General features: G+C 36.6%; 1 protein-coding gene and 1 long non-coding RNA gene across 4 annotated transcripts; one reads left to right on the top strand and one right to left on the bottom strand.

Moving 5' to 3' along the window:
• The first annotated feature begins 1,584 nt into the window (after positions 1-1,584).
• Positions 1,585-12,852, top strand: LOC131771932 (carbonic anhydrase 2-like). 2 transcript variants are annotated; one of them, XM_059087801.2, is made up of 8 exons: positions 1,585-1,643; positions 8,382-8,445; positions 8,811-8,837; positions 9,539-9,870; positions 10,209-10,301; positions 10,565-10,631; positions 10,946-11,205; positions 11,790-12,852. In XM_059087801.2, the coding sequence occupies exons 2-8, from the start codon at positions 8,397-8,399 to the stop codon at positions 11,913-11,915; spliced, it is 954 nt and encodes a 317-aa protein (XP_058943784.1). In that variant the 5' UTR covers positions 1,585-1,643; positions 8,382-8,396; the 3' UTR covers positions 11,916-12,852. The 2 variants fall into 2 exon arrangements, with proteins under 2 accessions (XP_058943784.1, XP_058943783.1); XM_059087800.2 differs by lacking the exon at positions 1,585-1,643 and adding an exon at positions 6,658-6,743.
• A 127-nt stretch (positions 12,853-12,979) lies between these two features.
• Positions 12,980-17,645, bottom strand: LOC136282678 (uncharacterized). Of its 2 annotated transcripts, none has more exons than XR_010718347.1 (3): positions 17,505-17,645; positions 15,058-15,865; positions 12,980-14,947 (listed from the first exon to the last, which is right to left on the bottom strand). It is a non-coding gene; the product is annotated as an uncharacterized lncRNA (long non-coding RNA). The 2 variants fall into 2 exon arrangements; XR_010718348.1 differs by having other exon boundaries at positions 15,725-15,865.
• Positions 17,646-17,962: the final 317 nt, after the last annotated feature.

Genomic DNA, 17,962 nt, shown 5'->3' with positions numbered 1-17,962 from the left:
AGGATTTGTGAATGAGGTGATCATGAATAAAGTGGACTGATTGAACTTCAAACCCACTTGTACGTACAAGTTTGCCTTCACGCTTACAGCTTTGTGTTTCATAATTAAGCGCTTTTCACCTAATAAGTCATAAAAGACAATCTGTTTATGCCAAAATGGCTCTTCCTTGTTCATTCAGCGTCTCGTTTTAAAAGGCTTTTATCTTGCACACCGAATTAAACGAAGCTAATTGCTTTTTGATTGTTGGCTTCAAATCGTGAGTTTATTTGACGTAAGTATTTGGATGAGAACGACTCCTTCATTTGTATGTAATTATTGTAAACAAAGTATTAGGTCTGCACTTTCGTCTCTTTTCGATGTTAGTCGAGATAAGTTCTTCTGCTCGTCTTATTTTGAGAACTTATTTCTATATTAAGTTTACTATAATTTTTCTTTCATCGTCGTCTGGGAAATACGAACCGAGTAATTTCATTTGCATAATGAAGAACAGAGGAAAATACTTCCTTCTCAAGCTGTTCTCATATGTTTCCCCGATGTTTTTCCAGTATTGAACCTCAGATAATGTTCTGCTCGCATATCAACGTCACTTCAATGAGGAATGAATATCGAATGATGTCAGAACTTCTGAGCACGACAGAAGAAAATGTTCTTTAGTCGCACAAATTTCTTTCACACTGTTGCGTCCATGCATTTTCCTCAGATATAAGCTGTACACTTACAAGACGACTCGAATTAACAATAAGATTTTAATGAAGTTAAAAAAAACAAAGCAAAATTATATGAAGGAAAGTTTCAATAATATTGTCGAGACAGGTTCAAAAATAAAGCGTTAATTCCTTTTAACAGGAATTAACATCGAATTTGTGCCCCAAAATTTTGTTTCAACTTAGTTCAGTTAAGTTTTTCTTTTAGTCTTGATAGACGAACTTATTAAATATGGACAATTTAGACTATAGACTAAGCTCTCCATGTTCAATAGTCATAAATCGTGTTTGTATTTGCTTTTATCATGAATTGTTGTTCTCATAAACTTCTTGAAAAGTTGCCAAAAAGACGAGATACCAGTGCAGTTCACGTGGGAAGCTTTACAGTTACCATGTGCGCATGCTCACACACGCTTTGATCACGTGGAAAGTTCGCACGGCTACTTTTGCTACAAGGTTCTCATCCAATTAAAAACCTCCCTCCTGATAAAGCACATTATTTTGATATCCTACCAATAACCGAAAGAGTTTCGCTGCATGAATTTGCTTAAGCATCTAATTGAAGGCAAAACCTGATCGAAATGTACTAATTTTTCTGTTTCTTTCTTGTAAGGCGAATTTTTATGGTTGAAATGCACCAAACAAGGTTCAGACTCCGAGGATTAATATCGTTTTTCATAATAAAATGTGTTCAGTCGTGTTTGTAGAACCGCAATTAGAGACAGTGAGGGGACTTTTTTTTTCTTCAAGCGCAAGCAATTAAAACAATATCAATTGACAAAAATTAACGAGTTAATTTTTCCGATTGATAGTGACTCTTCTGTATCCCTTAAATTCGGCTGCTTTTTTTTTTCCAAATCAGAAATCACACTCATAGAAACTAGCCAAGGAAAACATATCCAAGATTGTACGGAGAAACCTCTTTTAAGAGAAACTCAGGTAGGTATCATTCTATTTAATTTTCATGGGACTGGTTTTAAAAATGATTTACCATTATCAGTTACTTTAATTTATTTAATAGACTTTTCTATTTTCATTGAGATGTTTTTATCTTTGGATCTTATTTTGAGCAATTATGAGTTCTCTGACTTTTATTTCATAGCGAATGGAGCATCAATATTCATTAAGAATGTTTCGAAATGTTTCGAAAACAAGAAACACAAATAACAAAAACGCTAAAATTTAACTAGAGGCTTACTGTGGAATGCCGAATACCGTCCACCAGTTTCTATATTCAACCATGCAAACTTAGTCATTGTGCGTGAAAAATGAATTGCACCCCGATTAAGTTAAATGTTTTATAAGTGATGGCTTTCTCCATGCGGTTTGACCGGTCTAATTTGCATGGCGGACTCTCATAATCGCCCATACTCACTAATTGGTAATATAACTGAGTTCGAATAGATCTTTAGCACTAACTGTTCAGTCTCAATGTCTGTTGTAAACAGCTTAGCAATCTGATCTTCAAGTTCACTATACGCCCGTAACATTGACTCGTGTGTCATTAAGTGAGCAACCGTTTTTTTTTCTGTTCAGGTTTATCGTAAAACATGATGAGTTGGTATATTGGTAGGGGACGCCATCGGTTATATCGCAGAAGCGGCGAAAAATTTTATTTGCGTTTCTTTGACAGGCAAGCGGGAGAGACTCACAAGACGTAATGTGCTAAAAAAAAATCCTTCGTGCTTACCATGCTCTTGTCTTAGCTCGATGAACTTAGAAAACGGCAAAAAAAATTTTTTTCTGAGAGCTACCAACGCCATTTCATTTGTTATAGCTAGAATTTGCAGACATAAAAGTATCCAAACGTAATTTTCTCAAATCTCACCCAAACAAATAAACTGTTCTACCGATTAATGAGATCAGAGTCAAAAATTAAAACTCCACGAATAAAAAATAACATTGGTAAAAAACCGACACTTTCAGGAAAAAAAATCAAACTTCGAGTGTTATTACATTCCTTCAAAATCTGTGATGCTAAATAGCCTACAGGCCAAATAAAAATGAATAAAGGGGGTAAGTTTCTAAATAAACTGTGATGCTGCGTCAGTGGGAGAGTATAACAGGGTAATTTAGTATTATGAACTGAGTCGATAGCGTAAACTGGCTACCTTAAAGAGTCAAAGCTGACGTTTCGAGCGTTAGCCCTTGGTTGGAGCGAATGGAAGGCCAAATACAGATAACTTATCAATCTTTTTTTCTTTTTTTTTTTTTTCCACGCGTTCGCTTACCTCTGTTTTCACAATGATCAAGATCCTAGAGGTTCAATTTAATTTTGAGTAAGTTGTATTTAGCGATTAACTCTACTCAAGAAAAACGTGTATTCCTTAAGTTCAAATTCCAAATATTTTGATAGGGTTGAACGGCCATAGATACACGCAAGAATATAAGAACTTCAATTCACTTCCTTTCAAAGGAAATAAAGTTAAGAAGTAAACAAATTCAACCTTGGCATTTTAACTAAGTAACTGCAAAACAACTAAGTACTTTATTTCAAGATTAATAACATTTCAGTTTTCATGGCAACAAAATATTTATTAAATCAAAATAGTGCACTTTGTGTCCATATTAAAAATAGGGTCAACGGAAAGGATAAAAATAATTTCTCTATTCCACAAGCTTTCATAAAAAATTCCTGCCGAGACTTTGTCATGAAATCGTGAAAGGAACGTAGTCTTAAGTTTTAAGCCATGAAAAAAGAAAAAAATTGAAAACTGTTGCCATCGAATTAAAGTTTTTCAATTGCAACGCTTCCTAACATCAACAGCTTTGAATCTTGTCAGTCTTTTTCAGTCTCTCTCTTCATGATTTTATTTTCGTTGCAAAAATGCGCGGTTAGTTCAACCAAGGAAACAGCGGCGAATTTCACAATTTCCGAGTCATTTTATGCCGGGTGTGTGATATTGTGTCATCAATTATTCAGTTTTTCTGTGTCAAGTATTGTAAACCTTGGCAAATTAAGGTTAACTTGGTTTTGCGAAATCTTCCGAGCCTTTTCGCCGCAATTCGTTCCGTGCAGATACAATCAAGACCTTGGAACGAAGGCTTTTCAGAGAACGACAGCCTCTGTCACCTATTGACTTAGCCTCTCACTGTTTATGTTGAAACTGTTTTTAAGCATGTTCCGTGTACTTAACACTCCATTTTTAACGTAGAAATGGTTTATCTGTTGTTTTTATTGTTTCTGAGGTCACTGAACACAGATGTTGACCGTCTACAGCATTTAAGTCTTCCTCTTCGATCCTAATCTTTCTTCTTTATCAGACGGAGCCTAAACTCAGTTAGTTTGGCTTCAATTTGATAGAACTGATTGAAAAGTCGCAATTAATTGTCTTGCAAAGAGAAGAAAAGTGACGACATCATGTATTTGGTTTGGTTCATTTGTATACAGGGCCTGAACTCGAAGTTGGTTTCCGGTATTGGCTGACTGACTTTGACAAAAAATTCAGTGCCGATCAAAAGAACAATTTGATCACATTTTTGATTAGATATGCGGAGTTTGGACTTGTGTAACTTTGGCAGAACCGTATTTTGCGAGCCTCACTACCTTTCGTCAGGAGCGCTCTTCTATAATACAATTCAGGGGCCTACGCTATCATGTAATGAAATAATCCGATAAATTCTTTCTTTCTAAACTTTGAAGCTTTTGGAAACTTTTCAGTGAGGGTAATGGCAATATCATAGATTCAATATAGTTAATGTCTACTTTCTCCTGTGATCTTTAACCAACTTTCTTAAAAGAAGCCAAAAAAAGGACGTGGTATTAAAGATTTAAAAAGATCAAAGAGCGAATGCCGAACGATCCCATTTTATCCTTTAAGCGAGCCACGATCAAACTTCAAAATTTTTATCTCCAATGGTCTAGCCAATCGTCTAAAAAGTCTATTTTTTTTTAGTTCAACTTGAAGTCCCACTTAAAGCCACTAAAGATAATATTTTCATGTGAATTAGCCTAATTGCCGACTTTTTGGAAATTATGATAGCGACGAAAAAATGGGATATTTTTAACTCGAAAAACTGTTACAGAATCAAAAAGTAAAATTGGAAATCTTCCGTTCTTTTTATGGCGTCATTTTTCACTTCAGCTGTCGTGGAATCACATTTAGCAATTTTATAACAATATCATTGTCGGTAATAAAACATATCGAAAAGATTGCCATCTGTAATTTACTATATTGATCTGATGGCGGTGATTGGAGGCTTACGTGAGCTGAAAATATTATTTTGATCTCTGCCTTAAATGAATCTGAGAACTGGCTAATATAATTAGGAAATGGACAGTTTCAGGTCATTTTCCGTTTTTGAGAAAAGAAAAAGAAAAATAAATGCCCAGGTGAACGAAAAAGTATGGTGAAAATCATATGCTGCATACTTTTCAAAAGACATTTTATTTAGGAGCAACCTTGCTCCAAATTGATTCGTTTATTTTGCCAAGTCATGTTGTTCTGCAGGAAGCAAACTGCAACCACATAATCCTTCGGCTAGTTCTGATGCTTTAGGTCACAGAACTAAAAAAAATTTATCAAAACCGGAAAACGAGCTTGTTTCTCAACTTCAAGAACAGAAATAAAGCGATTAGAGTATTGGTAGCTCTTCGATCTTCACACAAGAGTGTAAACAAGGGACAAAAATGTTACCTTTTGAATTTCAGCTTTGAAATTTACGATACACAGAGGCCGTTGTTTTGGCAGAAACTCATCACAAACTTAAGCTGATATGCTTAAAGAAGGGTGTCTTCTTGCCTCTTGCTGATCTATACACGGAGAAATAAGTTGTTGTCTTTTGATAAGACACTACTGAGACACCGAATTGTCTTCTTACGTAAGGACGGAACACTGAAAAAACTGAAGTGTCCGAAGTTCATTTTGTGCCGGTGGCACAAGTTAATATCGCCTTATTCTCAAGTTGTTGATACCTCTCATAACACCAAGATCAACATTGTCAATATATTCTATTCACGATTACGTTATTCATAAACAAAAAATATAACAGTGGTTGAAAGTAGTATTTACTTTAGTCCAAAAGAGACATTCAATAACATTTAGTTACATTTCGCAATTCCAAAATTTATCAACACACCTGAATACCAGAAAGTGGTCAAAACGTGTTTCAACCATCAAAACAAAACAAAAAAAAATGAAAATATAGTAGAGATAACATTAAATGGAGAGCAAATATTTTATCAAGTGCTTCATTAAGCTGAAATATAGAAATATACCGAAAGTTTTAGTGCTGAAAAATACAACCTCTAGGCATGAAAACATTTCCACTTTAATGCACGCGGTTTGTAAGGTGCTGGCATATTAATTTTTTTCATGGTTTAGGACTACAATAATTTTCTATTCAGTAATTTCAGAAAAATATGTACAACAAATCTAAAAACTTACAGCACGTGCTTTACTGGGAACATTCCTCTGAGACGCACGTGCCAAAATTGAACAATATGCATGTCTTCAACACGTGCAACGCACATAAATGACGTGAGACGACTATAAATGTAGTAATATACAGAAATGGCTAATATAAAGAGGATCCAAATGTTTGCGCCTTGGTCCAATCAGATAACTCCTTTTTTTTTAGGTATATTACAGTGATATTCTGTTCCTCGAATATGTTATTCTTGAAAAAATCTGCGGTAAAGTTTATAGATCGAAACTATGTTCAGACTCTTGTCTGATTTATCTCTTTATAAAATTCTTACCGCTGATTTTGACTTCCGCTGAATAGACGAAAGTGAGATTTCTATTTCTTCTGGAAATTTCTGTGTTTATTGTTAAATATGGCAAATATTTATTTTTGGCTGTTGATACCGCTAGAGGAGACAGTTAGGACCCTTATACTACCAAGTGGGGTCATCTAAACAATATCAATTTGACAGGAATTGATGACGTTATTGATATTTTCCAAGTGATATTGAGCAACTCTTAGGCTTTAAATTTCTTTGCACCAAAAACTCGACACCACTTTCATAGAAACTAGCCAAGGAAAACAGATCCGAAATTGGAGAGAAGTCCTTTGAATCCTTTGAAAGAATTTCAAGTAAGTGAAGAAAATTTTACCAATAGCCTCCCGAGACAAATCAATTTTATTTCTTTAGCCATTTCTCGTTAAAAATGGGTTAAAATCAAGCACACTTTTTCGCCCGCCCAATGTTAAAAATTATCTTCATCTAGCCGATCCAAAATTTTGAGTTCAATTTTAATTTTGTCAATATTGTTGAACCAAAATTCTTGTTTTCTTCCACCTCGATACAGGCTAAGCAAAGGATACTTAAATTTGTGAGAACAAATGCGGCTGAAATCTTGTATTCATTTTCTTTTTATAAGTCAGTGTCTTTTTCCATAGGGCAGCCCTCCTAGTCGTAACTTGGTAGCGTTTTTCGGCAACTGAAATTGTTCCCTTTCGTTAAAGGTGCAATCGGTGCAGCTTTTAATTTTCTGTTTAACTCAAATCGAGTCTGAATTTGCACTTTTTAAAAATTTTTCTGGCATCTGTTTTTTCCTCATTTGTTATGGAACAGTCGTATGTATTTCCTAAACTAATTAAAGCAAGTATTCAGTTAAGTCTGAGACGTATAGATCAGTTCCGCCGCAAATCTGTAACGTGAATACGTGAAAAGTATTTAAACTAAGTCAAACGTGCACATTGAACAAATTCAAGGATCCATTTTTTATTGATTATAAATCATCAATGGACTTAGATAAATAGATAAACGCGCTTGAAAAGGCGACATTCCGTAGCCAAACTATGCACGCATTAGCTGAGGTAGAATTGGACATCTTTGAGGTTTTTACCTTTTCTGGAAAATATTGATTACGGTTAAATTTTAATGGATTGTTTTACCTGATTGGAAATTGAAACTAATCAATAGCTATATTCATATAGCAAAGGTGGCTCTTCGTCCTTTTCTACCGGAAAAACTTTTTTACTTATAACTGGTTTTTAGGACAAAAATGTTACTCAACGTGCTCAATGAAAATTTTGTGTAACAGGATGTTATGCAATAGCACGCAAATCACACACATTTCATTTGATGGCCTAATTTTTTTAGGAGCTGTATCACGTGCCAACTCTCGTGCCAACTCGTGTGCTGAATGGTCACATTCCACCCACATATCAGATCAAATATTACCTCGCGTGCTAACTCACGTGCATAGGTTTGAAACCATACACAGCACTTACGTTTACGACATGAAGCCCACCATTCGTATCACGTGCTGCTCCTGACACGATTTTTAATTTTAAGTTGAAATATTTTTATTTTTTCAATTTTTAGGCGTAAACAATCTATATCATTTCAAGAAATCAAAGCTCGAATGAGTGGTCTGATCAACAAACAGATGCTGAACTGAATTAGTTTCTCCCATTTAAACTCGATTCGTAGTAATTCTTCGATAGTATTTTGCTGACGCTTGAAAATTCATACTCGACTGTCTTTTCATAAAGGGGTTAAAATTTTGCAAAGCGGAATCGGCTTACGATACAAAATATTTTTTTATCTACCTATAGCAATACGTAGGAAACTCTTGCTTCATAACCTTGCCTTTAAAACTAGATTTTCTCACATCGAAACTAATAGTTGAGTTTATTAACAATACTGTAATGTCAATGGTTAAATCTTAAGCAATTTTCCCGCCATTTTATGACTGATGTGATATTTATAATTTCAATTTTTAGGCCAGTTTAGCTGCGATGTATTTTCTGTGGCTAATTTCTATGATCGCTGCGGCCATGTGCCAAGGTGAGTTTCCTGCCTGGTATCAATTCGACCAAAACTTTCCTTTTTTTTTACAAGGCTGTAAATTTCCTATTAATTTGACGGTTTTCTTTTATAAAGATATTTATGTTGCCCAAGATATGGTGAGATAAGCGGTTTAAGCCGCAGTGATAAATCCAAATACAGTATAAATAAAAGAAAACGTAACTTGGACAAATAGTTGGTTCCAACTGGCGCAAGATATTGAGATATTACATTCTTGGCATTAATATTTTCATAATATTTCGTAGTTATCAATATCAAGAATTTCTCAGATGAAGATGTTGCACGATGCAGTTCTTTTAATATCGGAAACTAACTTTTTTTTCTCTCACACTTTTATCATTTAGACTATGGATATCTATCTGAACACGGAGGTAATAACAAATATTTTTTTTTATTTCATTCTTTTCAACTTTAACTTATTTTGGTTTAGGACTAAAACTATTGGTCCTTCGCACTCGTTGAATTTGAATTTGCCATATGTTTGAATTATTTGCTTTGAAAACTCTTTTTTTTTTCGTTCCTTATCCTTTTATTAAAGTTCTTTCCGTCGTACTGTTGTGTTTTTGCCTTTGCATGTTCTTTTTCTCTTTTCTTCCATCCGCTATCTTTGTCTGTTATCTTCTCGCCAAATTTTCGCCTATGATTAAATCCAATTTTATACAGGCCGAGTGGTTACTGAATTTAACACTGTTCCACCCTCCTACTGCAGAGAATATTGAGCTTGTAAGCAATACAAGTCAAAAGCTATTGCGTTGATTTTAATAATTGCGGAAAGACCTACTGATGTACATGTTTCTGTAAGGTGTGAAGTGACATATTCACCGTGGCTCACGTTTGTCAGAATGCTGAAAAGTTTCGGCGACCTGCACAAATAAATCGATGAAAGGCATTTAGCTAACGAGTCTAAGCAAAGTGCATGGGAAACTCACAAAGTCCAAAATTGTTAGGTTTAAAAACTAATAGCTAAGTCACAGAGCTCAATAACTGATAATTTCAGTGACATGCAAGTTCAATTCCTTCGACTAAGATGACCAAACTTGTTATTGACGATTCACGGTTTTTTTCCCAACAGTCCCGGCTCCAAGCAACTGGTCCAAGGTATTTCCACTGTGCGGAGGAAAATTCCAGTCTCCCGTCAACATCATAACAAAGAAAGTGAAGAAGAAAAGCTATCCCGATCTTAAGATCAGTTTTGACAACCCATGTGGCCGAGTGACTGGAGAGCTGCTTAATGCCGGCAGTTCTCCTGTTTTTAACATCGACGGCTCAAAGGGGGGCGCTAAACTCAGTGGCGGTCCCTTGGATTGTGATGAGTACGCTCTTCAACAATTCCATTTTCATTTTGGATGCGAAAATGGTCAAGGATCGGAACACTTGATTGACAACCAGGCCTTTCCTGCTCAGGTACTTATTACCTCTTACAGTTATTTTATGTGAAATTCGAAAATTATTATGGGATCAAATGGGATAATTGTGATTCTTTATAAATAAGGTACTTATTACCTCTTACAGTTATTTTATGTGAAATTCGAAAATTATTATGGGATCAAATGGGATAATTGTGATTCTTTATAAATAAAACCTGTCTCAATGTATTAGTTTCAGATCAAAAAATATATATAGTGTTGATACATACTGTTCCTATTCACATGTATATTTATGGACAAATCGGCCAAGTATACGTCATTTATTTTTTATTTCTTAATACTTATGCTCTTGCGGTTTTCTTCTTTCGTTTCTAGCTTCATTTGGTTTTTTACAACAAAAAGTACGAATCGTTCCAAAACGCTGTGGATAAACCTGACGGCCTTGCAGTTCTTGGAGTCCTTATCACGGTAAATAGGGCTTGCTGACTTTAATTTACAAACCTATGTGTTCATTTCATCTTTTTATTGTGACCGGCCTGCAGTTCGATGGTGTAGTGAAATAACTGAAAGACGGAGAAGAAAAGTCGTTTGCAAATAGCAACGGAATTGCTATCAGCTCACTCACATAGAACATGATACCATGAAAGCATTTCAATTACTATGTTATGCAGCCTGAATTTTTAGACATATGAGAAAGTGTCAATAATTTTAAGTGTATTTATATTTTGCAGGCCACTTGCCCGGGAAACAGGATTCTCGGAAATTTTGCAAAGAAACTGACGAAGATCATAGAAGAAGGTAAATAGAAATATAACATTCAATCTCGATGTTATAAGAGGCTTCTAATAGATTTCTGCTGTCACTCTTTAAAAGGGTAATCAGGAAATGGTGAAATTCCTTGTTTAAATTTGATCCTTTTTGTGACACTTCAAGTAAATAGTTACATTGTCGTCTTTAAAGGTCTTGGCCGACATCCTCTTGATCAAATCACCACATAGAGCACCATGTTGTCAATCACACGAGCGCCCACGAAGTCAGAATTACCGTTATTTCACCTGATGAAGCACTATTTTTTTCCTCTCATATAATTTTCCTTGACCTTCTTCTCAAAGGTGCCAGCACCAATGTGACCGTCGCGGACGGAATTAAGCTGAATTACCTGATGCCCTACAATAACAAACAAGGGGACGAAGATGAGGATGATGAGGAGGATGAGGATGAGGATGCCGCTGATGGTCCGGACGCTTTAAAAGAAGACCCCAAAAAGAAAATCAAATACTACACTTACAAAGGTTCTCTTACCACCCCTCCCTGCTATGAATCTGTTACCTGGATCGTTTTCAAGGACAAAGTCAAGATCTCCAATACACAGGTTAGCTTCATGTAACACGAGAGTAACACGAATGTAAGGATAAGTCGTTAAGGATATAGATTTATAATGATTAACATTGCATGATATGAACTATTGTATCGCAAGACATTGCTCGGTTGAGACCGACTCTCCTTTCATTCTCTTGTTCCACCGAGAACAAGTGGTCAAGATGCATCACTTTCGATAAGCAACTTCTCAGTGATTGTGGGTTTCTATTGGATGTTTCTTTAAGTGATTATTATTTTTCCTTAAATACTGCTTTTAAGAAAAAAGTAAACTTGAGACGTCTCATGACAGTTTTCATAAAGCGAGGGTACAAAGATTCGGAATATAACTTTTTGGCTGGATTCAGTGTTCAAGATACCTCGGAAGACCAACGCAGAATTTTTTCAGAAAGAGATAGTACACCCGCATCAGTTTTTTATTAACACGAGGCGACATGTACAGTTGTTTCATAATTATAAAGAATCCTTTTCGATAAACTAAAGGGGGAACCATATGCCTCCTGCGGTACCCGTTCCCATTAATTACGCCCTGTATTCTGAGGGAAAAGAGTTCTAATGTAAGTTTCTCCTTTTTTCCAGCTCAACAAGTTCAGGAAACTGAAGGCTCAGCACGGTGGTGCTCCTGGTTTGATGTGTGGCAACGTTAGGCCGGTACAACCGCTGTACAAACGCAAGGTATACTCTGTCCTCTCCAGCCGGGACTGAAAGGATAATCACCTTGATTTGCAGAAAAATCACCAGCCTTACAAAGGCTCCAAATGTACACCGCACTAGGATGGGAAATGTCGCCTTAACACTGCACATTATCACACTTCTTATTTGGAGGGGTCCTATTACAGTACCGTATGCTGCAGCACATACTATCTTTGTTTGCAGCTGAGCCAGAGATGCCAGAAATTCAGAACCTAGATGTTTGACACATTTCATTTTGACACTGCGAACAAATTTCAGAGTATTTTCTTTCAATAATTCTTTCCTCTTCACCCATAAAACTTCTCATGCTTTGAATTTTTCACATAGACAGCCTATGAAAGATTTAGAATTTCCATCGTCGTCTGAATTCATTGAGATTCTCTCCTTTGAAATTGCGTGCTTTAATGCGCATGCTTTAATCTTAGTTTACTTCCAACTGCTGGCTCAGCTGCTTAATCTAATTTTTCATAATTTTTATGAAAAAGAAGGGTGGGGAGGTAAGGGTCCTGCCATGACTACGGTCTCATTGACATTTCTTGTCATGCCACAGAGGATTCTGTGTCATTCTGAGCATCCTAAGAACCTCTTCCCCCACCCCCCCGCCCTGCGTCAAGAAATATATTTTTTCCTGGTGATTTATTTCAGTTCCTTTTTGGGAAGGGGGGTTGGGGGGAATTAGGAATGATGCAGGGTAGGTGGACAGGGAAGGAAACCAAATTTTGTAGTAATATTTTGATTTCTCACTTTTTTGTTTACGACGCCCATATTTATCCCACTTAAAAGTTTGGAAGGAAATAAAACATTTCGAAGTCTGCTTAAACAGAAAAAAAAACAGTAAAAATGGGGATGAAAACAAAACAGGCAACGGGATTGGGGAAAATTTACTTGAATTGCATCTAAAAATTTGTGAAGATGTCAGCGTTTTTTTAAATAAAATATAATCATTGAATATGGTGTTTCTAATTTTTGAGAATTATCAATTACCCATAAGCACATCATGCGAGTTTCAAGAATGGAGAGCTGTTGACGCCAGTATTTACAAACTTTTTCTACACACCAAATACGTAACGCGATATATCAGAACTATTGATTGGGACTCTGCGCAATGCCAAACCTACAGCATCAACTACTTTCAACGACTGACCCTGGAAAGCTGGTTTACTAACTTAGAACAGACTCCCCTCAACAGGTGTCAACCACCACCGGCACTATACAAACGACTCATTCACGACATTAAAATTACAAATGAACCGCACAGAACGACCTAACTTCACTAACGGATCGAGACCGACCAATCACTACTGACCTACGCCACTTGAGTCTTACAGCCAATAACATCATGGCAAAACTGACCAATCAGTGTACACAAACCGGACTAAGTACATTCGACTGAGAACAAATATTCACTTGACTCTGATGATGACCTCCGCTCAGGTTGTCGAAACGTCAGTCACCACCGTCCGACAACAGTCCTTCTAAGGACTACACTCACCCGGACGATCAAACTACACTATTACATGTTACCCCCGGTTTAAACCATTTACTGCATATCAGAAATAGTATTCAGTTATCTCATTCAAGACTTGGCAATTTTGCAATCAGGTCAGCTATGTCTCAATCGCTCTGACGAAGGGCTAACGCTCGAAACGTCAGCTTTTTTACCCTTTACGGTGGCTAATTTACGTTTTCAACCCAGTTGTTAACACTAAATTACCTGCTATACTCTCCCACCGACGCAGCACCACAGTTTCTTTAGAAACTTACCCCTTTATTCATATGTCTCAATTGCACTCTTTGAAAAGGCAAAGAAGCTATAACCCAACAAATGTGCAGAAAACCGTAGGAAATCTCTCGCTAGTAATGAAATAAGAATGATCGTGAAGTTAAAAGCTATCGACATCCACTAGAATTATTTAACCTTCTCTGCAAATGATCTCGCGCTCGAGTCCGAATAGGGCGAGCGAGTCAGTTGTACGAAATCCAAAGTCTTTTCGGTTGTTAGATCCAAAGCATGCGCATTTGGTTGCATTTTACAATCAGGGATAGCACACGTCTGTGATACCGTCCTGTAGAATTGGACAGGAGTTTTATTCGTTGAGGAAAATCCTTTTCAGTATTCTTCGCTCGCCTGTTTGGGAATACAGCTAAAAAATTCGACGTTTCTGAGTAAGAGGTTTACATACGTCATTAGGATAGGCTCTTATAATTTGCAACAATGGATCAGTAATTATTTTTTGCCCGGGGGAGAGGATTTCGGCTGTGTCACGATAAAAATCACCTAATCCCCCCATAAGGCTCTGTAATATTCTCATGACCCCTCCTGATTTACTGTTCGTTGGCAGTCCCCCCAATTTCATACTCTATTGGCGACAACTGATCCCTTCTCCGTTTAAAATCCCCACCCCCTTCAGCCACGGTAAATATTATGACTGGAGCTTACGTATAGATTGACCTTAATGACGAGTTATGAGCTGAGGTAAGGATTTGGGTATCGTCACTCATTAATCCTTCAACTCCCATGAGAGACCAAGACAGAATTTCTCCTTACAATATCAATTCAATATCAAGCAGACAAGTGACGAGAATAAAGAAAAATATTAACTAGGGGATTATTAGTTGATCCGATAACAAATTCTCCAAGCTAACATCACAAGAACTGTATGGCAGACAGTAAGGAGAATTTCGAATGAGACCTTGGGAGTTAAAGGGTCAAGTGTTCTTTTCAAGACCTCGTTGTCAGTCTGAGTTAGGTATAAACTTAAAGGTACATCAAAATGCGCTGTTATGTTGCTAATTTTTTAACAAACGCTGATGCTGGAACTTTGGGAAGAGCGGTTTTATGACCTTAGGTGAAACTAACCATAACATCATCTTGGATATACAATGTACCTCGATAGTTGTTAATGAGTAGGTGTAATGATATGCTCACCTTGTTCTCCATGACGTACATTGCACTCCGGCGTTGTAATCCTGTATTGATTCCAAACTGGAGGTCCTTTGTGTTCCTTCCTCGGACATTAAATTGCTTTGACGCAGACGCAATTCTAAATAGATAACAACATTGTATTTGGATGAGTGGTAGAATTATTTTAAAAAGGCAAGGAAATATCAAATGAAGTTGCGTTTTGACCAATATCTAAAAAATATGGATTACCCTGATTTAAGCCCAGTATGAATTAAGCTTCAAGTCAAATACCAAGAGATATTCGATCGTCGACGATATCTGATCTTGTTTGTAGTCTCGTCTTTGAGGTGAGCGGTCTTTGAAATGACTGGCGTTTATTTTTTACTCCGATCTATTTTCAAAATATATAAAACAAATCTGAATCGCCTCCAAAGGGTAAAAATAGGCCCTTGCTCCTCGATGCGGAAAATTTTGAGTTGAAAAATACCATGTATGTTTTAAACGCAACTTGGTGTAAATGAAATATGCAAGGCTGCCTGCATTAGGCATCAGGTACCTTCTCTAATTATAGAGCTGGTCACTTTATTCAATATTGTCAACGCAGCTCTTATCCTTTAATTTTTGAGAACAGTATAATTGAGGATATATTTTAGATAGTTACACTGAGGACTTTAAGTTAAAATTCACAAGATTTTTTAAAAAAAAAATAAGACAGTTTGCTTCAGCCAATCAATTCCAGGCAAAAACAGCACGTGATAGAAATTAGCCAATCAGCACAAAGCATAGCGTCAGCTCTCTACTTTTTTTGTGTTGTTGGTTGACAATGGCGGAATTAAGCGGGGAAGCTTTGCCCAATTTCTACAATAGTGAAGCAAATGAGAGATTTCTTTCCTTGCCAGAAGAGGAGCTTACCAACCTAAGTACAAACCAGAACCAAGACACCTCCAAGGGTTCAAAAACTTGGCTGAACGTTTTCAACGAGTGGAAGGTGTAGCGTAGAGAAAGCTTGAAGATATCCCTCGCCATGAGCTGGATGCAATTCTTTGCCGTTTTTTCGCTGAAATTCGAAAAAGTGACGGTGATGAGTACGAATCAGTCTGACCGTTATACAGAGCTCGTTGGACCCCCATTTGAAAAACTGTGGCAGAAACCACAGTATCTAGCGAGATCGTGAATTTACAAATTCAAGACAATAACTTGAGGAGAAAGCAAGGCTGTGTTACCTGATCAGCTATGTAATTAATACGTAACACTGAGGACTTCATGCTTGTCCAATTTGGAAATAATTGGTTTCAAAAGATTCTTCTTACAGCCAAATTGGACTTAGCCTACGGCCTCGTCCAATTCTGGCTGTCATCAGAATTTTTTAACACATCTCTTTTAAATAGGACAGCATGTCAGGTCCCATTATATATAAAAATACGATCATCTTTATTTCAGAGATTTGCTCTGATTCATCCACAGGATAAAGACTGAAACTGCGCCTGCAGTATAACAAAGCTATTTAATCTGATTAGCATATATTTCGAATATAAAAATCTCTGGAGGCGTTTGTAGTACAACTTGGTTGAGTCTCTTTTGAGTTTTTAGAAATTGCAAAAATTGACAAAGTTCTTTGACGTAAGCAATTCAGCTGCGTGTCGAAGAAATCTACGAAACATCTGACGACATGTCATATATTCCGTAAAACCGCATGAAAAGGGCAAGCTTATACACGTAATAGCATCGTTCATGATTATCTTCGCTAAGTGGGTGTTGTTTATCGAAGAGGTTCGTTTCTCGTGTACTTTCCCTATTAAATCAGTTTTTCAGATTTCAAGTGGAATTGATCCTTATTTAAGTCTCTGGGTACTGGGTGCAATAAAAAGGGAAAGGTAAATTCACTTGATAGTTACACTGATGTCCTTAATTGAACACTGAACTGAACCTCGTATTCTGTTCATATTTACCTCAAACTACACAAAACAAATCAACTGAAGATGTAAGTCTTGCTATTTTGATTCAATAAAGGAAACTGTCTGAAATGAAATGTCTTACTATACAACTGCAGAGAAATTCCAACGAATAGGCTGACATTTGTCAATTGACGAGATATTTTCAGACAGTGTGAGTGGGCATGACCAGCAACCATTTGAACCTGACTGTTTCGGAATTATGGAATAACACAAAAAATGTTCGAAAACAAACTACGATCGAGCAAATGTAAAACTCTGATTTCCCATTAAACCTCGAGCTTATCATAGTTTATGCAAAAAAAAAAAACCTTTGTGACTATAATGTTTTTCTGTTTAACTCAGGTTGTGTGGTTGATAAAGGATTTGCTGAATACAAATTTCACAGGAAATCTTTTCCTCACACGCTAAGCATAAGCTCTGGCTTATTAAAACTGATCGAGGCTAACCTAGCTGGAAGGTTTTTGAAAGTGAGTTAGGGGTGTGTCTATCGTCAACTTATCAGGTGTTCTTTTGAAGATTTTTTGATTTGTAAAGAAACGGGTGGACGCTGGGATTTATCACGGCACAGTAAAATGCACTGCAACGTTACTACCAGAAGAAGAATATCTACTCTGAGTAAAAGCTGTTGATAGAAACTTTGGAAAGAGTGGTTTCTCATCTAAGGTGAAAATGATCGTAACATCATTTAGGATACAAAATGTACTTAAGTCCTTGTTAATAATTACTCCCACTTTTACTTGCCTGGTGGCTCAATGACACGCATGGCACTTGTTGGAGTTCTGAACTTGTACCAGCTAGGAGGTCTGCTATGTTCCTTCTTCAGAGCCTAAACGAGTGTGATGCAAATGATAATTATTTAGGTACTTCTTCTTGTGTTATTTTCTTCATCCATCCAAAGTTGGCTTGGTGACAATTTTAAGTAGATAAATATTCATGAATGGCGGAACTATACTCTAAAACACCGAGGCGGAATAATCTGGAGATGCATATATTTTTAACCAATATCTGAAGAATATTAACTACCCCGACTTCAGCTCAGTATTAATCAAGCCACAAGTCAAATACCAGGAGATATTCATCGACAAAATGTGTTGTTTGGAGCCTCGTCTACGGAATAGGCGGCATTTGAAATGACTGCCGGCATCTATTTTTGACTTCAAACCATTATAAACATTTGCAAACTAAATTTAAATAACTTG

Source organism: Pocillopora verrucosa, chromosome 7 (genome assembly GCF_036669915.1).
Source record: "Pocillopora verrucosa isolate sample1 chromosome 7, ASM3666991v2, whole genome shotgun sequence".
Classification (NCBI taxonomy): Eukaryota; Metazoa; Cnidaria; class Anthozoa; order Scleractinia; family Pocilloporidae; genus Pocillopora; species Pocillopora verrucosa.
Note: the sequence above shows the minus strand (reverse complement) of the source record. Positions and strands in the feature narration are given on the sequence as shown.

Excerpts from the sequence above, each read along its gene's own strand:
- LOC131771932 (XM_059087801.2), top strand. The coding sequence starts at position 8,397 with ATGTATTTTCTGTGGCTAATTTCTATGATCGCTGCGGCCATGTGCCAA. Across the intron at positions 8,446-8,810 it reads CGCTGCGGCCATGTGCCAAG|ACTATGGATATCTATCTGAA; the intron begins GTGAGTTTCCTG and ends TTTATCATTTAG. Across the intron at positions 8,838-9,538 it reads ATATCTATCTGAACACGGAG|TCCCGGCTCCAAGCAACTGG; the intron begins GTAATAACAAAT and ends TTTTCCCAACAG.